This window comes from Martes martes, assembly GCF_963455335.1.
Source record: "Martes martes genome assembly, chromosome: 4".
Taxonomy (NCBI): domain Eukaryota; kingdom Metazoa; phylum Chordata; class Mammalia; order Carnivora; family Mustelidae; genus Martes; species Martes martes.
Genome location: NC_137891.1, coordinates 62546979 through 62568137, shown reverse-complemented (window position 1 = coordinate 62568137; position 21159 = coordinate 62546979). Strand labels below are relative to the sequence as shown.

The 21159-nt window shown below is 45.0% G+C and overlaps 1 protein-coding gene across 1 annotated transcript in view; it reads left to right on the top strand.

Moving 5' to 3' along the window:
- SULF1 (sulfatase 1) overlaps positions 1–21159 on the top strand; it is a 150440-nt gene that overhangs the window by 117923 nt on the left and 11358 nt on the right. Inside the window, exons 13-20 of the mRNA XM_080801768.1 lie at positions 2050–2266; positions 4624–4870; positions 6706–6802; positions 7334–7428; positions 7973–8038; positions 8953–9125; positions 13267–13409; positions 13504–13627. Coding sequence (XP_080657894.1) covers positions 2050–2266; positions 4624–4870; positions 6706–6802; positions 7334–7428; positions 7973–8038; positions 8953–9125; positions 13267–13409; positions 13504–13627 — 1162 coding nt within the window. The remainder of the gene's footprint in view (positions 1–2049; positions 2267–4623; positions 4871–6705; positions 6803–7333; positions 7429–7972; positions 8039–8952; positions 9126–13266; positions 13410–13503; positions 13628–21159) is intronic.

Genomic DNA, 21159 nt, shown 5'->3' with positions numbered 1-21159 from the left:
TGCTGCAGAAAGTTCCAGGGACCAGATGCAAATCGAAGTTAGTTGTTCTTTTTTTTTTTTTAAAGATTTTATTTATTTATTTGACAGACAGAGATCACAAGTAGGCAGAGAGGCAGGCAGAGAGAGAAGGAGGAAGCAGGCTCCCTGCTGAGCAGAGAGCCCGATGCCGGGCTCGATCCCAGAACCCTGGGATCATGACCTGAGCCACAGGCAGAGGCTTAACCCACTGAGCCACCTAGGTGCCCCGTCGAAGTTAGTTGTTCTTAACCCCAACTGCACATTGGATTGACCAGGAGAGGTTTGGAAACTCCCAGTGCCCAGCCGTGTGTGAGAACCACTGAGCTCACATAATTCCCCAGTGCCTAATCAACTTGAGTTTGCTTTTTTTTTCCAGTTAAATAATCTCTAACTTAGTGGATCCTCGACTATTCTTGTCTGTGTTGCCTTTTCATGGCTTTGTGAATAGAGTTAGTCACCTTGTCTCTTGAGCCTGCTTCTCTGAATGGAGGGGATGGACATTGAGGATATGCTGGTCAAGCCACAAAAGAAGATTGTCATCTGATGTGGCTGGAAATGACCAAAAGCAGTAGCACCAAGAGGGTGTGGGGGTAAAGCAAGATCACAGTGCAAGCCCTATAAACCAGGGATTTGGGAACTCTGTGCTAGAGACACAAGGCGGCTCTGATAATTCAACACTTGTGGAGGGCACATGGCTCCAGTAAGAGAAAGTAAGCCAAAACTACACCTTGCACCACTGTGAGTGGTTGAACCCCATTTTGTATACAAGGGTTGTTTGCTCACCAGGACCTCTGGGACCTTTGACTAAACTTTACCTTGCATTAGGTCAGTTGGAGATTAAAATATAATCCAAAGTATGGTACAGGTACAAGGCCGGGGTGGGGGAAGGGAGCTGCTGAGATCATTTTATGGTGGTGCAGGGAAAACCATCTTTTATTGGATGATTTTTTTATTTGTTGAAAATATGTAACTTGCACAACAAATGCATAATTTGACAGGTACTGTTGCTTTGGCCACTGATTAGAAATGTGTCCATTTAAGGAAAGGTATCAGTATTGTATACAGGTGATACTCTTATCTGGAACAAAAACCAGAGACAGAAGTTGGCTAACACTACGTGCTAGCATGGTCAACTTCAATTCAGGGTCAGTGTTCTTCCCAAACCACCATCTGAGGGAGCGAGCGAAGGGAAAAGAAAAAGAAAGAGGAAGGTTATTCAGTCTTTAAGTAAGATATGGAGGAGCCCATGAAATGCCCCCAAGGTGAAATGCTCTTCTTTCGGCCAGACTGCTATTCAAGAAGCATGGGCGAGAGGTGAATGGGACACTGAAGCCCGATGCTGGGTCCTGTTGGTAGAAGGCTCGAAGGAGAAAACCCCGGGCCAGCTCCCCCATGCCCGTCTCTTGGGAAGGTGAACGATGTGTCCTCCCGAGCAGCTCGCTCTGCTGGGCGTGCAGGGTCTTTAGAAGGCTAAGAAGAGGCCCAGAGAAGACCTGACATGCCGGCTCATGCCGTGTGAAAGCTGGTCCGCTTGCTCCACGTAGACTCTGATTAAACTCATCTCTGTCTTCCTCAGGCACCACTCTTCCACGGTTCAAGGCAGAAACTCGGGGGCCGAGAACAAAGCAGCCAAGTGTGTTTCTGCAGAGAAAGAGGGGTCTGGCGAAAACAGCCCTGACAGCTGGGTTCTGTGGCTTGGCGAATTAAGGGCTTTTACATGTTTCATTCAAGACTCTGTTTAGTCTGGATACCGGGGATTTATATATCAATTTTTGGCTCTAGTGTCACGGAGGTGGTTCTGATTTCCAGTGATTTCGTTGTCATCCGCAGTTGCCTACAGTGAGAGAAAGAGCTAAGAGAACCGGGGTGGGGGGGTATGGACTGAATGGCAGGCTCAGTTAAAAGCTTGCCTTCCGTGCTCGGCTCTCCTTAAGGGGGTTTCTCATGCTGCCCCAAATTCTAAGGCAGCCGTCCTTAATCAGAAACACCTGGAGCGGGATGGGTAACCCGCTTTCACATTGGCTTTTGCAGAAGTGGCAGTGCATTGAGGACACATCTGGCAAGCTTCGAATTCACAAGTGCAAAGGATCCGGGGACTTGCTCACGGTCCAGCACAGCACGCGGAACCTCTACGCTCGCGGCTTCCCGGACAAGGACAAAGAATGCAGCTGCGGAGAGTCCGGCTATCGTGGGGGCAGAAGCCAGAGGAAGAGTCAAAGGCAGTTCCTGAGAAACCAGGGGACCCCCAGTAAGCTTCGCGCGGGGACCCTCTCAGGGGAAGGCAGAGTGCTCTGCCGATGGACAGCAGGGAGACGAGAAAGGCTTGCTCCGTCTACGTTTGAGATCTTATCCATGCATGGGTTTAGCCCCAAAAGCAAATAATTGTTCTGTTTAGAAGAGCGAAGCTAAGTTGAAATCTGGGGTTTGTGGACATTTTAACTTAAGCATAGAATGAAAATATATTCAGTAAAAGTACTAGACACAAACTATACACACACCTAAAAGAGCTAAAAAGGGGTAACGGGTGTGGGGAGGAGCAGAGGGTATAGTTTAGGTCAGTTTTAGTTTACATGAATACTAATGTCCTCATTTGTCTGCCTTATTCTGCTCTTAAAAAAAAAGGAGGAAAATAAAAATTTGAGGTTTCATTGCTTATGGATTTAATAAGAAAAATATAAATACTTTTTTTAAAGGTACATCTGTTGTAGGACAGTTTTTTTTTTTTTTTAGTTCTGGTTGACTGTCAGGGTCAAACTAGTCAAATTCAGTATGAAAAGCACTGCCTAGCATTTTCTTTATAAAAATTCTATCAGGCAACTATGAAATTCCTGTGATTATACAGATGTGAAAACCCAGACTGGCACCTTCCGTAAAAGAATGAGAGTCTAGTGCCATCTAGTGGCAGATTAGGAAAAGTGACTCATTTCTGTGGCAATTCTTTTTCTATACTGGTTTGGAAATGAGTAAAATACATTTTCTGTGTTAGTGTTGTTTTAAGTAGGCTGTACACACAACGTGGGGTTTGAACTCACGACCCCAAGATCAAGAGTCGTGTGCTCTACCGACTGAGATAGCCAGGTTTCCCCCACATTGTAAATTAGGAAATCAAATCAATCACTAGAAGAATAGAGGCTTTTAGCTCTGGCTTTTTTTTTTTTTTTTTTTTAAGCAGTCTCCCTGCTGAGCGGAGAGCCCAATGTGGGGCTCGATCCCAGGATGTTGGGATCATGACCCAACCCGGAGGCAGAGGCTTAACCCACTGAGCCACCCAGGCGCCCCAGCTCTGGCTTTTTTATCCTGGACTCCACAGATGGATTTTAGGGGATCGTGAGCCTTCTAACATTTTATCCAAAATGATAAGTCTATTCTGTGTATATGTGCACATTTTTCTGGATGTCCCTAACTTTCAACACATTCTTAAATGAATCCCTAACCCCAAGGCTAAGAATGATTGATTTAAGAGATCTTTTTTCCTCCCTAAGAGAAAATGCCAGGTTTAATAATTTACACAAAGATATCAAACGGAAAGCCGGAAGGGGCAGCCTCCACAGCAGTGACCACAAACATTTATTTTGTCCAACATTGAACACAAATGGAGATGTCTGGGGCCGTTCTTTCAAACCATGTAGAATGTCACCTATTTGAGGGCAGGAGTTGCTCATGAGCACACTCAGTGCCCTGCTGACTGTCACAGAGGCGTTTCCTCCTCTGGAAACTGCCATCATGGTGGGATCGTGTGGCAAGTGCCATTCTGAGTCCATGGCCTGGGTGCTCCCCTTCTTCCTGTTTTAGCCGCAGGCTGGAGAAAGAGGGCCCCGAATGTCCCCTCAGAGCCAAAGTGCATCTGGTAAGGAGGGGCCAAGGTTTATGCATTAAAGCCCGTGTCTAGCGCACTATGAGCCTTGACCGCGTCTACAGACCAGAAACCATGCTGGCCTCCCCCTGGCATTGCCCTCCATCTGCCAGGTATTAAAAGTCAGCTGCCTGATAAAAGCATTTGCAAAATTTAATTTTTCTCTATTTTTTGGTACAAATAGAAGGTGTCGAGAACATTTACCCTTTTGTAAAAGCAGCCCAGTGTTGTGGAAAGACTGTGGCCTTTAGAATCTGGTAGATTAGAGCCCTGGCTCCCACAGCTGTTGGCTCCATAACCTTGCAAAATGTAAGCAGCATTCAGAGCTTCAGTTTTCCCATCCATAAGAATCATCACACCAAATTTATGAGTCTGTTCTGGCAATCTAATAAGTTTTTTTTAAATATAAGGATTTATTATAATAATACAGGTCTTCCAAGATTGTGGATTAGAGATAAATATGAACTGAATAATATATAGCAAAGGCCCAGTCAATGAGAGTCAGTATTATGATTAATACCATAATTGGGAATATAGATTTATGCAAACAAACTGCCTTAGCAGTTCACGTTGAAAACGCAGTACAGAAGTTCACAGCTTGCCGTGAGTGGAAAGGAACTTAGACACACACCCCCCTCCTCCACTGGAGGGACGAAGGGCTAAGGCCAGGGGAGCATGCCATCCACCACACTGCTATGCAGCACCCAAGCCCAGACAAGAGCCCATGTTAATGTGTATTCCCTTATTTCCAGAGTACAAGCCCAGATTTGTCCATACCCGACAAACACGTTCCTTGTCCGTCGAATTTGAAGGCGAAATATATGACATAAACCTGGAAGAAGAGGAATTGCAAGTGTTGCGACCCAGAAACATTGCCAAGCGCCACGATGAAGGCCATAGGGGACCCGGAGGTCCCCAGGCTGCCGGAGACGGGGACACAATGCTGGCAGACAGAGACAATGCCCTGGGCCTGCCCACCACCGTCCGAGTGACTCACAAGTAGGAAGGCTTTAGGTGTTCGCGGGGGCTGAGTTCCCAGTCATCCTCCCCTCTCCATTATCACTATTTTGCTTCTTTTTTTTTTAATAATTAAAGATTTTTATTTATTTGACAGAGAAATCACAAGTAGGCAGAGAGGCAGGCAGAGAGAGAGGGGGAAACAGGCTCCCCACTAAGCAGAGAGCCCGATGTGGGGCTCGATCCCAGGACCCTGAGACCATGACCTGAGTTGAAGGCAGAGGCTTAACCCACTGAGCCACCCAGGCGCCCCACTCTTTTGCTTCTTCATAAAAAGTGATATTGCTCGGCTGTACAGGGTCCAGAGGTTGGCCCGCAGGACAACTGGAGTTTAAAGAAGCCAGGAGGTGTCCAAACAGTCGTACGTTTGGACACATGCTTTGGGTTCAGTTTCACGTGAAGGCTGATCTGCTGGGAATTTAGCCAAAGCAGTTCTATCACATCTTAACTTAGCAGGCATGGAGCTCTGCCCTTGAACGGTTACCTTTGTGGGAGTCTAGGAAACAGATGGAAACCAAGACTCGCACTGTAGAGGCTCAGAGGAGCTGTACACTCATACCCCAAAGGAGGACTGAGAGTCCAGGAGAAGCTTCTGGAGAGGTGGGATGTTGTGGGAATGGAGGTAAGATGCAGAAACACCTAACTAACCAGGGCAGATCCCAGAGGGCAGGAAGGGCCTCGGGAGTCATGGAGACAGGGAAGGAGACGATTATCCCAGAGCTGTAATGCACCACCTCGGTTCTCCATTTCCTTCCAGAATCGTTACTCTCATGAGAGAGAAAATTTTTCTTTCTGAATTTAGTAGTCAGGGTTTTTTTCTCTCTCATTCTATCACTTTGGGGAGGCCCAGTATTACGAGCTCTGGCAGGGTTTTTATCTTTGGGACTGGTCTTCCAATGCCTGTGCAGTTGACCTTGAACAAGACAGGGACTGGGGACACAGACCCTCCCCCTACCCCACAGTTGAAAATCCACTTGGAACTTTTGACTCCCCAGAAACAACTGCTAGTGGCTTATGGTTGACCAGAAGCCTTAACAATGACATAAACAGTCAATTAACACTTATTTCATATGTATCATATACTATTTCTTACAGTAGTGTAATTTAGAGAAAACAGTGTTGTTAAGAAAATCATAAGGAAGAGGGAGGAGAAAATAGGTTTACAGCTCTGGACTCTGTTCATAAAAAAAAAAAAAAAAAAAAACTACCTATAAGTGAACCTGTGCTGTTCCAGCCTGTGTCATTCCAAGGTCAACTGTAGTTGTTAGAATTACACTCTAGGAGATTCAGACCAGGATTTGTTTCTCTTTCAGTATCGATCAACCCCTTATCCCAATATTTCTCTGCTATAGGGGTATTTCTTTGCTTCAAACTGAATGGGGTACTTGAGGCAGGGTCTTTGTAACAAAATGAATAGGATAATAACCCCCTTCTAACTCTGCATTTCTTCAATCAGACAACTTGCTTCCATTGTAACTGTGGAAACCTCCATGTTTCCTACGTAGTTGACAAGGCTTTCAAATCTGGAGTTTTCCAGTGGTCGCTGTTCTTGCGGACATGAATTTTGAACGTTGCTGTAAAAGGGGATCTCAGAAAGGGTCTCTCTCTGACACCATCCTTTCCCCACCTGGGTGTCCAGGAGACATTCCCACATATCCTTGTCTATGGCTCCACTTCAAACTACTGCTTGCCTCCAAATTAAGAGTTTAGAGGACAATGTTGTTCCCTTTGCTATTTCTAATGGTTTTTTTTTTTTTTTTAACGCATATTAGCTTATAAACCTATTTCTAATGTTCTGGGTTTGTTTGTTTTTGCAGGTGCTTTATTCTCCCAAATGATACAATCCACTGTGAGAGAGAACTGTATCAATCGGCCAGAGCCTGGAAGGACCACAAGGCGTACATTGATAAAGAGGTTAGCTATGGCTGTGTGATTGGAAGGTGTAGTCCAAAGGCAAACCTGGCTCCCCAGCTCCATGGTGGCTGGTGGGGCTCGATGTGTATCGACTTCATTTATTTTATTTATTTATTTATTTTACAATGACAACTATGTGAAAAATAGCGTAGCAAAGTATTTCTCTTTCCCCTGGGGATGTAGTGATCATCCTGTCTGAAAACAAAATAGGGTGGGAGAAAACCGTGGGGATTGGCTCGAGGACCTGTTGAAATCTCCTCGAGGAAATGATCCAGTCGTGAGCAAGATATCTGCTGATGTTTGTCTCAGCGGGAACATGAGCGGGAGGACCAGAAGATCATCTGGTCATGATCATCATGACCAGCGGGAACATTGTGGTAGACATACTCTGTGCCCAGTTTGTTTCTAAGTTAATTACCATCTCAGGGGATAGCTGGAATTATGGAACACAGAAAACGAGGTAAAAAGAGGGGCACTCGGCACAGGAAATCCTGATCTTCAGATGTCATTGTTCAAATACGTGTCTTCCAGATTGAAGCCTTGCAAGACAAAATTAAGAATTTAAGAGAAGTGAGAGGACACCTAAAAAGGAGAAAACCGGAGGAATGTGCCTGTAGTAAACAGAGGTGAGTGCGGCCCCCTGGCGGTCTTGCTTCCCAACTTGTGTTTCCACAAGCTCCAGGGATAAGAACTGGGCTTGTTTCTCTCTTGTGCCAATAGAAAGCTTAGTAAACTGAGTTTGTTACCATGTACTGTAATAACCTAAACTCTTTAGGTTAAGTGAAATATGTCACAAACCTAAGCTGAAGGTTAAAAAAGCCCCATTAAGCTAAGATCGTTAAAGTAACCACTTTCTTTCACTTCTGCTTCTTTTGTTGTTGTTGTTGTTTTCTTTGTTTTTAAGGGGCCCCTGGGTGGCTCAGTTGGTTGAGCAATTGTCTTCAGCTCAGGTCATGATCCCAGGGTCTCAGGATCGAGCCCCATGCTGGGCTCCGTGCTCAGCAGGGAGCCTGCCTCTCTCTCTGCCCCTCCCTCCTGCTCAGCTCTCTCTCGATACCTCTATTTCTCTCGAGTAAATAAGAAAATAAAATCTTTAAAAATAAAATAAAATGAACTGTCTGATCGAATGTGAGACTATGAAGACTCACTTTTCAATCTTCCTGCCCGTAGCTACTATAATAAAGAGAAAGGTGTAAAAAAGCAAGAGAAGGTGAAGAGTCATCTCCACCCATTCAAGTAAGTGAGTCTCTGTTTTCCGCATTTGCTGGGAGTGGAGGACTGTCCACTGGGCACTTCCGAAACATAGTAGAGACCCCTATGTTCCAAGTTAGTGCTGCTTGCAAGCAAGCAGATTTAGTCAGGAGGGCACAGAGCCCAAGAAGTTGAAAACAAAGCCCGTACCTTGCCAAGAGACCACAGGGATGCTTTTGGAATCCTTTGAGAGGGAACCACAAGGAGTTCTGCTCTAATTCTGAGTGTGTTTTCCATCCGTCCGTGGGGTGGTACCTGGATTTTATTTTATGCACTGCTTTCTCTGGACAGTGATTGGGAAATGGAACCATCTTTTTTTTTTTTTTTTTAATGGAACCATCTTGAATAGGATGGCGCGTTCCATAGAGTGGTCTGCAATCGTTCTGAATTCTGAACGTTGGGAGAAATATACATATTTTTAAAATAACAGTAAAATTTGCACGTGAAGGGGATTTAGGATTGAGACTCAACAAAAGTTGAGCACTTTATGGAAAAAAAATAGCAAAATAATAACAAAAGGAAATTCTTTCCAAGTCAACTAATCCCACTAACCATGGACTTTATGGCCAATGAGTCCCGAATCCCCACGGAGTTAAGCCATTTGTCCAAATGCTGTGGCTAGCGGGGTCCATATTCACGCTGACATTCCTTTCCACCAGTGTTTCCATGTAAATAAGAAAGAAAATGTTGATCCTTTCAAGCTCAGTAAAATTCTAAGAGAGTTGTCACTTAATGAGTTTGTCTTCACTCTTGCCTATTATAGTTCGAGGTCCTCTGTGAAAAAGAAAAGTCATCCATTATTGTGTGTCTGCCTCTTTGTGTGAGGTTCGTAAGGACGATAATATTTTTAGTTGGGAAAGCGCTTTCTGATCCCGAACGCATCCCTTCTACTGGAACAGGGAAGCTGCTCAGGAAGTAGACAGCAAACTGCAGCTTTTCAAGGAGAACCGCAGGAGGAAGAAGGAGAGGAAGGAGAAGAAACGCCAGAGGAAGGGGGAGGAATGCAGCCTGCCTGGCCTCACCTGCTTCACCCATGACAACAACCACTGGCAGACGGCCCCATTCTGGAACTGTAAGTGTTGTGTGGTTTTGGTTTCGAGTGTTTTGGTTTTTAGAAATATATTCCCCAGTTTTGTGGCACCTGGGCGGCTTCGTTGGTTAAATGTCGACTCTTGGTTTTGGCTCAGGTCAGGATCTCAGGGTCGTGAGATCAGGCCCCACATGGAGCTCCTCGCTCAGCATGGAGTCTGCTCATGACTCTCCCTCTCCCTCTGCCCCTCCCCCCAACTCACGCTCTCTAAATAAATACATAAAATCTTTAAAAAAGTCATTCTTGAGGCGCCTGGGTGGCTCAGTGGATTAAACCTCTGCCTTCAGCTCAGATCATGATCTCAGGGTCCTGGGATCAAGCCCCGCATCGAGCTCTCTGCTTGGCAGGGAGCCTGCTTCCCTCTTTCTCTGCCTACTTGTGATCTCTCTCTCCCTCTCCGTCAAATAAATAAATAAGATCTTTAAAAAAAAAAATCATTCTTTTCCCCAGTTTTATTGAGCTATAGTTGACACACAGCACCTTTCAAGTTTAAGGTGTATGGCATAATGACCTGACTAATTGCCACACGATGACCACAGTAAGTTCAGTTCACATCCATCACCCCGTCTGAGTTGCTGCTAACTGCCACCATGCAGAGAGACACCGACTCACACAACAGTTACTAAGATGAGGGCTTCAGCAGCCTGAAACCAGGGATCTAGAATGATTCAAGAGGAGACCATCGTATTATTTTCTGTACTGGCAACTAGAATGATCTTGCCGAAAAGTACTATTTTCTTTGGAAATCAGCTTCCATATTTTATTTGAAATACCATGCTCGCCCCGGGTGTGTCTCCTGATGGTGTTATTTCACATACTGCCCACCTCCAGGCAGAGTTCCTACCCAGTAAGGCTGGGTTTAGTCATATCTGTTACCAAATAACTAAATGGACGAACAGTCTTGCCTTGAATACATTTTATTTCTGCTTTATTTCATGTCATGTTCTAAGTGTAATAAAAGGAAGGGAAAACCCCTTCAATGCAGGGTCTGTATTAGAAATATCAGTCCTCTTTAGTACCTAGCACTATGCCCACAGAAGAATAGGGACTTTACAAAATATATGGTTTTGCATGGAATTGCTGATTATATGAATAATAACAATATGCACTTTTTTTGAGAGAGAGAGAGAGAGCACACAAGCAGGGGTGGGGAGTAGGAGGGCAGAGGGAGAGGAAGAGAGAGAACCTTAAACAGGTTCCACACCCAATGCAGAGCTTATGCGGGACTCAATCTCACGACCCTGAGGTCTTGACCTGAGCCAAAATCAAGAGCTGGACACTTAGCCAACTGAGTCACCCAGGTGCCCCAGTGATTGTAAACTTTTAAAATTCACACTTACACGTGCTTTAGTGGCCTATGCACAGTATTGACAGAGGTCATCTAGAAATAGTGCCCTCAATTTTTGTGACACATCATCTGATTGAAGGCTTACCATCCCAGGGAGTAGCTAACGCTGCAGACCTTCTCATTGAAAAGAGCCCAGGAGACCACCTGGGTCAGTGTTTCTCAAAGTGGGATTTGGAGACCCCAGGAACCCAAGACTATTCTTGGGGATTTCGGTCCTATCTCTGAGGACTTTTGTTTTATCTTTCCATTTTGATGCTTTTTGGTTTCAGTGTCTAAGTTTGCATTTTCATTTCCAGCCACATTGAGGCCAAGTGAAGTCTTAAACTCATAGCATTTAATGTTTAATTTCGTTCCCTAAACTGGGGCGTGAGGATCTCTGAGGTTCATTCAGGTTGCAGGGGTCCGTTCTCTACCAAGATCCGGGCTGGGGCACCAGAGGCACAGCAGCCTGAAAAATCGTTTCTGCGGGGCAAGGATGAATAGACAGAGCAATGGGGACATTTCGGGCAGGGAAACGACTTTGTGTGACACTAGACTAGTGGGTACGTGGCGTTATACATTTGTCAAAGCCCAGAGAACACACAACACCAAGAGCGAACCCTAATGTAGACTATGGACTTTGGGTGATGATGTGTCAATGTCGGTTCATCAGCTGTCACAGATGCGCCACTGTCGTGAGGGATGTTGCTGGTAGGGAAGGTTGGGCATCATGGGGATGGGGTTCTCTCCAGAAATTCTCTGTGCCTTCTGCTCAGTTTTGCTGTGAACCTTTTTATGCTCTGAAAGTCTATTAAATAAAATTGGAGAAAATCATTTCTCATTTGTTGTTTAAAACCTCTTTTTCAGCTTCATGGGATAGTGTGTTTAATACTGGATGCTGGGGGTTGGGGGCACCTGAGTGGCTCAATTGGTCAAGCATCTGCCTTCAGTTCAGGTTGTGATCGCAGAGTCCTGGGATGGAGCCCCAGGTCGGGCTCTCTGCTCAGCAGGAAGTCTGCCTCTCCCTCTCTCTTTCTCAAATAAATAAAATCTTTAAAAAAAAAAAAAAAGAGAGATACTGGATGGGGGTTAAGTAGTATGTAGTCGTAGGAGTATCACCTCTAGGAACACCTGCATGGCTTAGTCAGTTAAGCATCTGCCTTTAACTCAGGTCACGATCCCAGTGTCCTGGGATCGAGTCCCTCATCTGTCTCCTTGCTCATCAAGGAGTCTGCTTCTCCCTCTCCCTTTGCCCCTCCCCACTTTGTTCTCTCCCTCTCTCTCTCTCTCTCATTCTCTCTAAAAAATAAATAAATAAAATCTTAAAAGAGAGAGAGAGAGACTCTAGCCAGACCCCTAGCGCTGCCACTCGTCAGCTGTGTGACCTTGAATAAATTATTTAACTTCTCTGTGCCTCATTTTTCCCATCTGTAAAATGGAATAACATAATTTCTGTCTCATAAGATTCTTTTAAAGATTAAATGAGTTAAGGGGCACCTGGGTGGCTCAGTCGGATGAGCATCTGCCTTTGGCTCATGGGCTCAAGTCATGATCCTGGAACTCTGGAATCAAGTCCTGCATCAGGCTCCCTGCTCAGCAGGGAGTCTGTTTCTCCCTCTGACCCTTCCCCCTCTCATGCTCACTCTCGCCCTCAAATAGATAAATAAATCTTAAAAAAAAAAAAAAGATTAAATGAGTTAATACATGCAAAGTACATAATGGACAGTGAATGCTCATTAAGTGTACCTATCCCAATTGTTTTAAAAAATATTTGCTGGACAGCACATTTTTAAAATGCAATTATCATTGCAAGAAAGGTCAACAAATTTGGAAACTGCCTTTCTATAAAAGAAGACCAGGTAGTTTGTTTTGTTTTGTTTTGTTTTAATTTGACATCTGTTTTGTATACTTTCCACCAGTTAACCAGTGAACCTCTGTGTGGTACAAAACCAGTGAACCTCTCTCTCTCTCTGCCAGCCTCTATGACTACTTGTGATCTCTGTCTAATTAATTAATTAATTAATTAATTTTAAAAAAACAGTTGTCTACAATGATCAAAATAATCCCCTTTCTGCGTACCATTTGTGAGTGTGACCATGACACAGAGAACAGGCAAGGGCACAAGGTCCATCTCTGTATTATGTAAATATTTTTTTTCTTTTTTAAGAAAAGTTAAAAATATGGGGCGCCTGGGTGGCTCAGTGGGTTAAAGCCTCTGCCTTTGGCTCAGGTCATGATCCCAGGGTCCTGGGATCGAGCCCCGTATCAGGCTCTCTGCTCCTTGGAGAACCTGCTTCCTCCTCTCTCTGTGCCTGCTTCTCTGCCTACTTGTGATCTCTGTCTGTCAAATAAATAAATAAAATCTTTAAAAAAAAAAAAAAGGAAAGAAACGTTAAAAATAACCAGTAATACAAGTTCTTATCATTTCCTTCCCATTCTCCACTCGCACACCCTTATTTCAGAAACCTGAATTTCAGAACTCTTATTCCAGAAGCCTGATGTGGGGTGGGTGGGGCGCACATGAACGGGCCGAAAACTTGACGTTGGCCTGAAGTCTGTATTCACAATCATAGATTGCCACTGTTTTCCCCGTTTTCCACCTGTTCCCACGACAAATTGTTTAGGGAGGGGGAAAGTATAATTTTTTTAACATCCAACCACGTAGTAGTTACAGGACAGAAAATGTGCCCCTTGCAGTATAAAGATAAGGAAATGTTAGAATGGCTAGCCTGCCTCTGTTTTCATTGTTGTGGTTGTTTCATTCTTTTCGTTTCGCTCTTCTGTGTTTACCAACAGTGGGATCGTTCTGTGCCTGCACGAGTTCTAACAACAACACCTACTGGTGTTTGCGCACTGTCAACGAGACGCATAATTTTCTTTTCTGTGAGTTCGCCACTGGCTTTTTGGAGTATTTTGATATGAATACAGATCCTTATCAGGTAAGTCAGTACGTTTTTGTGGGATGACAGCTGTTGACAGTAAACTAGCCAGAACCTGAGCTTACCCCTCCCGTCCTGGCCTCTTCGTCCGCAGCTCACCAACACCGTGCACACGGTGGAGCGGGGTGTTTTGAATCAGCTGCACGTACAACTCATGGAGCTCAGGAGCTGTCAAGGGTACAAGCAGTGCAACCCAAGACCAAAGGGCCCAGAAGTTGGTAAGAGGGGAATGAGGGGTTTTTTTCCCTGTATTTTCTGGGAAATTCTTTGTGTTGTCGGGTTTTCTGCCTGTGAAACGTCTCCAGGCATAGACGCAGAGAGTTTGGGATACTTATATGGGAGGCTTGACAGGCAATTCCGAATATAATGTGTTCTCTAAGTTTACCTCTGGGAGCATTAATGAAAAAGCTAATGCGCCCAAAGATTGGGTGAGTGTTTCATTCTAGTTTCTCGCACACGTCAGTTCTCCTAGTGAACCTTCCTGAACGAAGCATCCGCTGGGGCAGGTGGGATGAAACCCTGGGGGATTTATCTGTTCTTGCTGTCAACAGGCATAATACAGACTCAAGGCAAACTGGGATATCCTCAAATTTTTAGGTGAATTTGGACGGAAACACCCAGTGCCCTGTTTCTGCTTATCCCACAGCTGGGAGCTGCCCCAGGGGAATCCCTGCCTGGGACATGGGGAATTAGATTTCTTTTCCCAGGATTTTCCCTCTGAAACTAGAGATACTTGAGTAATACACTGTCTGGGGCCCTAACAGTGTTGGAGGGCCCATATGGAATCAGCCCGATGTCCCCTCTCTGGGCTGCTGTGTTAAACTTACTTATCGCTTTGTTTCATAGAGCTGCAGATCTTTTCAGTCTGTCCCCGCCCTTTCCTAGTTGATGGGAATACTGATTTCCTTGTAATTCTGGTAGAACTATAAATTCCGGTGGTCCACAGAAGGAAGGAGAAGGAGCTGGCACTGGCAAGGGCATGCGTGTCAGTAGGGCCCGCCAACCCCAAAAGGGCAAAGTCAGGGTGCCCAGGCAGTGGGGAACACTTTGCAGGAACCCCCTGTATGCAACAGCCATTCCTGGGTCTTGTGACCGGAAAGGGGGGAGTGCCCATCCCCAAAGGATCAATGTCCACCACCGGTCATTTCCACCATTGTAGGGTCCTCAGGCTTTCAAGCTTTGCAGGTCCCTTAGGAAATTATAAATCCTGTGAGGAGGTCACCTCACAGCCATCAGCCAATCCTTCTTCATTAACACCTTACTCAGATGAATGGCCAGCAGAAAAGTCCGATCCTGATTTGCCAAAGAGGTCTTTTGGTCACGATCCCACTCAGCTCAAATCTTTCCAGATATCCTTGCTTCTCTGTTTGAGCTTTTCCTCAAATCTTAGCCTTCCATACACCAAGAAGAGGAGAGGAGGAAAAAAAGCCCAGTAAGGCCTAGAAATTAAAGCAGTTATTAGAAGCATTAGAAATATGACACCCAGACATTTCTCCCCCAAAAGACCTAGCTCTCTGACAGGTGGTGACATAACTGCTCAGAGAAGTCTGACAGTCCCTTGATGGGATGACACACCCGGGGGGAGCCCATGGTTGCTGTTCGGCCCAAAGTAGTCCTCTCCACCTTCTAGACATTTCCTCAGGGAGATGACCATTGGCCCTTTTTTTTTTTTTCCCAAGTGTTTTGTCTCAAAATAACCAGCATTGTCCTGAGACTGGAAGGACTTCTCTTCCTGCTCTTAAATGGGCTTTCCTCCCTTCCCACTGCACTCATGTCTCAAATGAACTCCTCTGCATTTTTATCTCCGACCTTTTTATTTATAGCCCTCAACCCTCATTTTGAACCCGTCTACTAGAAAAGTCCTGTGGGACTCCAGCCCTGTCTGCATTTAACACAATCTGTTTCTTTCTAGGATTTAGATGTTGTGCATGGAAAACTACGTAGTGAATGGTGTTATGAGTTCTAAAGCTAACATAAATTACTCTTGTATTTTCCTATGTCAGGAAATAAAGATGGAGGAAGCTATGACCTGCACAGGTATTCACCCTTTTTTATTCTCCCCCGCAGCTTCTTTTCCCAATAATTGCATGATCCAGCCATTTCAACTAATTTCCGTTTCTCGCCGTGTTGCACAGAGCATAGTGTGGGGTGCGTGCACGTGCTAATAACATTCGCCACCAGATTGTGTCATTGGTTGCAGATCTGTCATTTTGCTTTTAATCAGCTGACTGTTACCGCGGGGTGTCTCTCAGAGCATTGCCTCCATATGTGTTTGCTCATTAGATGATGCTTTTGAGCATGGAATGATGTGAAAGGGGAAAAAAAAAACAAACAAACCAGAATGATCTTTAGGAACCCTGGGGAGAAGTTGGGAGAATGATTTCCCTTGCGGGGCTCACATGTGGATTTGCTGGAGAGGCTTCATGGAAACTAGTTTGAGATTTTTATGAAATATAAAGTCAAAGACCCAGAAGGAGTGATGGGAATTTCTAGAGCATTCTGAAGCTGAAGTTGGAGGAAATAGAGCTTACTCGCTAAGAGGCCTTAATTAACTTGGGTGGTGAAAAGCATCGGTGTTATGATCCAGAAGGCTCTGCTGGTGGTGAGTGAGGAGAAGGCACTGGGGTCGGGGACTGAGAGGTCTCCACATTAACACAGAGACGGTACCGCCTGACGCACCCAAATTTCATAAATGGGCCTCAGCCCAGCCATCTTGTTCCCTCTGACTGCCCCCCACCCATCCTTCTTATCTCATCGTGTTCTGGAGGGGGCTCCCACACCCTTGGCATCGTCAGCTCTTGATAATTTTCCACTCTGAGCGTAGACCTCAGGTGGGTTTGTCAGAAACGTGCCGTGTGGGGCAGGAGGGCACTGACCTTACCACCTCTGCGGGGGGGGAACTGAGGCATGGTGAATCTGTCAAAGGAACATGAACCTCCTTGGACCCGTGCCTGGGCACCCTGTCTGCCCCACCGCCTCCCCTCCAGCCTTCCGAGCTATAGTCTCAGATTTCCCCTTTTCCAGGGCAGCTCACTGGTCTCACCAGAAACTAAACAACAGGAAAGACGAGGGGGTGAGGGGAAGGGAGATGTAAACAACTAACAAAACAAAGGAAGTTGGGCTTTCGAGGATCCTTAATAACTGTATGTATCTCTTCTTTTTCTCTTCTCTCCTGTCTTCTTTCCTTTCCTGGCACTGCACCCCCCGACCCCCACATCACCCCAGCACACGTAGGACAGTGCAAAAGAGCCCACTCTTAAGCTGGTCTCACCCAAGATACGGGCTGACGAGGTAATATCCCACACCAGGGCACTCTTCCACCTTCTTCTCAAGGGCCACATTAAGACATTTCCAAAGTGTGACATTTTAAACGGACCTACCACTAAATATTGACTTTACAGTTATTTGACGATGCACTCAATTTTACAGCGAAGGGATTTTCAGTCGAGCTTTGGCTCCTTGTCATGAAGGAGATAAAAGGATATGAACAGGCTATTGAAGACACACGCCGGGTCAGAGCTGACTCAGAGAGCTCTTCTCCATCCAGTCAACCCCAGACAACTTTGAGAGGAGGGATGTGGAAATGCACTCCGGTCATAATTAAGTGGCCAACATCTGAGACTCCTCCCTCTCCTTTCCCTGCTGCCACCACTAAGTCCATCATCTCTCAGGTCCTTTGTCACAGCCTTGGTGACTCATTGTTGATGGGGTCACCTGTCTGAGAAGGTGGCTGTGTGTGCAAGGTGACGGAGTGTTACCTGTCGCCTCCCCACCCCCACCCCGAAATTCCCTACCAAAGGACAAATCTAAGGAAACTCTGTAACTCAGAATGCCTGGCATTTTTGGATCCCACCGTTCTGTAAGGCAGGGGGGCAAGCTGGATGTCAGCGGATAGCCACGTTGCAGGCAGGAGGGAAATCATGAATCAGGGTTCCTGAGAGAGCATCCGCCGGTCACACCTGGGGACTCTCTGGATACCCAAAAGCAGTGTCTGATGCGACCTCTCCTGCTCGCGGTGTCCTGATGGACTGAAAGGGAACAGATGCCAAACAAGCCACCCCCTGTGTGGAACTGTCGAAAATCCGGTCTCCAGATGGTGTCTGCGGGTACGCCGCCCTCTCGTGACGGCACTCCTGACAGGCTTCTTCAGAAGCCGGGACTCTTCAAAAAATGCATTTTTTTGTTTTTTTTTCTTTTTTAAGAAAACTAATTAAATGCATTTTTTAATCATAAAATCTCATTATAAAAGACTTTGAGAAAACCGGTTAACAACCAAACCTGAAGAATATGAAATTTGAGAATTCAGCAGACCAGTATTTCAGAAATATTCACCTTCACAAGATTGACTACATAATAGTTTTAACTGCCTTCAATTTTGTGGATTTTGAAAATTTCATCTTTTGATTCATTTCAAAATGGCCTTCGAAAAGCAAGTCTGTTCCTTGTTCAGCTTCATTATTTATTTTATTTCTTGATGGCTGTAGCATGTGCCTGAAGCCAGGCCCCCTGAGAGAGACTCGCTGACTCTCCCCGGGTCATTTTTCCTGTTAGGACAAGCACAGAGTAAGGGTACCGCTCAGAAAGTAGCCCCCATGACTCAGGAGATCATTTTTGGCTCGAGTTGAAAGCAGTCATTTCTGTGTTGCAAAATAGAATGGGAGCAACAGGTTGAGGAGGTGTTTATTTTCCCATTGCTCAGGAAAGCTAATGCCACTGCCTTTTGATGTCCCGGAAATGCTCCTGGCAGGCACCGTGGGCACCCAGCGGCTGTGTGGGGCAGCCCAGGGCAGGGGGTGGTTCTGGGTGGCCTCATGCTGCTGGGGCTGCTCCCTGGCCCCCGGGGTGCCCCCCTCTGGAGACCAGCAGGCCACACGGCGCTGCACCCTCCGCAGCCAGGCTTCTGCACACCTTGCTGTTGCGTGTTTTGACTCATCTCCCCTGGGGCAGCAGCTATCGCTTTGCAGATGGATGTAGATGAGCGAGCTGGGTGTTAGGGCCTGGTTAGCATGGAGGAGCCAGTCTGCCTTGGGTTCGAGTCCTGCCTTGCTTAGTAAGAAGATGAGAACGGAGCCTGGCACGTATCAAGCCCCAGGAACGATGAGTGTTATTAGTAAGGTATATATGCGATATGAAACATTAACATGAAAATGTTCAAGTGTTCAAGTACGACAGTACTTGAAAGGGAATAGTGACATCAAAATTCCGAAGAATGCTCCTGTGTTTTATAAGAGATAGTCACACAAATAGAGATAGTCATCACCACCACCGCCATCTCGTTCATCACTCTTTGGTAATCCAGAGTTCTCTTTTTTCTGAACTGCCTGGACTTCTTGAAGGACAGAACCCAACCTCCACTGCCCCGCTCTGTGTTGCTTTAATGAAGTTTTACCTAGTTCTCTTCTCTCTGTCACACTTCAGGACTCCATTTTCTTTGTTTCTCTCCATATTTCTTTCCAGTTCTACTGAAAAATAATTGGCATGCGTCATGTCTAAGTGCATTTTATTTGTAAGCTGCCTTGCTAGCCCTGTTGGACTTTTCTGTTTAAGAGACTTGACCAAGAGTTGGATCAAGGTCAGGGTTTGGGGTTAAAGGGACCGGCCTCCTCAGGTAACAGAGGGCTGAGGGTCAGTTTGTTAGGACGTGGGTCTGAGGCAGGGCCTCTGTGTGGGACGCAGGCACTGAAATCCAGCCAAAGTTCTGCTGGCCATGCCCACTGGTGGGTAAATTTTTCTTCACACAACAGTGGCCACCCTGGTCAGGATCAGGGGCAGGGACAAGTCAGGATCATCTAAGCTCCCAAAGAACTCTCAGAATTTGGTCTTACTTTTCCGCTAGTGATTCTACTCCCAGTGCCTTGTTTCTTGTACCATAGAAGAAGAAAAGAAAATATTGCAGGACTCAAAGAACCTTCCTCCAACAGAGGAGCGGAATTTACCTGTAATTGGCTTCAAAATCGAGAGAAAGGTGGGGGTGGGGGAATTAATCCTCTTTCATCATTCAATAGTTAAAGAAGGAAAGAATCTACATGGCCACCTCTATGCATGTCACTGCTTTCTAGGAGAACATAGTCAAGTATTATGATTACAACACAGAAAACAAAGTGCTCTGACAGGGAAAACATGACGCTATAAGAGCCATGTGGGGCCCCTAACCCAACCCCAGGGAATCCTGGGAAGCTTCCCAGGGAGGCAGCATTTAGTGCTACATGCAGAAGACAAGGCTGGCATGATCTAGAATAGTATATTGAAGAAAGAAAACCATTCCAACTAGAAGGGAGTGTTTTTTCAAAGTCAAGATTCATTTGGGGGGATTGTGATCAATTCAAAGTTAGGACAAGGAAGGGAGGTGAGGGGTGAGCAGAAGGGGTAAACAGAGCTGTTTCATGAAGAGTGTGGTATGTAGTGTGACCACAGAATTTGTCTTCCAAACAGGGATGTTTTGACCATGCAGGGAGTACTAAAAATAATTAAAATGATCTAAATGTGATATGTGTATTTGCTGACCAATGACTTAACCAGTGGATTTATAAAATAATTGTATTTAAAAATGATTTTCTAAACTAAAATTCCAAAAATTCTGGACAAATGCTTAATGGAAGAGGATGCCAGTCCAACACACATAAACTGGGACCCTCCCAGGCAATCTAGACAATTTGGTCACCCTGGTTGCATACTGCATCCCAGGATTGTATCTTTATCCTGAATGCAATAGGGAGATATTCAAGAGTGTTATAACCTATGAGAAATAATATGATAGTATTTGGGTTGATCAGATTAGGTAACATACATAGTTGCAAGGACAGTTTTGTGGGTCAGCTTAGTCCCAAGGTCTGGCTCCATTGTTTTCTAATTTGGGGACAATTTCTAGCTGTGTTACCTAACTTACCTTGTTCCCACACTCTCCTAAGTTCTTTACATATGTTAAATCCTTAACTGTCACAGTAATTTTATGAAGGCAGCACTGTTACTGCCATTTTATTGATGAGAAAATTGAGTCACAGAGACACCAAGTAACTTTCCCAAGATTATACAGCTGATAAACGATGGAGTACCTACCCAAGGAGTCTGGAACTAGCATGTGCTTTTAATCTCCATACCATGCTGTTTCGCTCAAACAATTTATTTAACCTTTTAACTTCATTTTCTCATCTGTAAAGAGGTGATCGTACACAGATACATAACACATAAGGGTTACATGAACTGATATCTGAAAAGGGCTTAGCTCTGAATGTACATTATTCATTTTTAATTATTTATTTATTTTTAATTAACATATGTATTACTTGTTTCAGGGGTACAGGTCTGTGATTCATCAGTCTTACACAATTCATTCTATGAACGATGTTTGATAATAAAGTTGAATAGTGAGAGAAATGGCAAAGAGCCCTAGAATTTTGAAGGACATTTACCATCCCATTAATGGGTAATGAAATTAGAGGCTTTTTAAAATAATGAAATGTTAAGAAAGAAGGAAAATTATGTGCACTTGCCCCAATAAGCAGGTATGTGCTTTTAATCAGCCATTGACTATGCAAAGTTATTCATCCATAGATAAACGACATAACTTACTATTTGTAGTTCTATACTGCCTTCTTAGTGGAACGTTCATAGTCTTATATCTGTAAAATAAATAGGTGTTCTTACAATTCATTGATAAAATTAGTTACCTAGAAATCTTCTACGCATAACAAATGAAAAGGTACATATGATTGATTGTCTTTTAGTTATGTGCAGGACACTGAATTCAGAG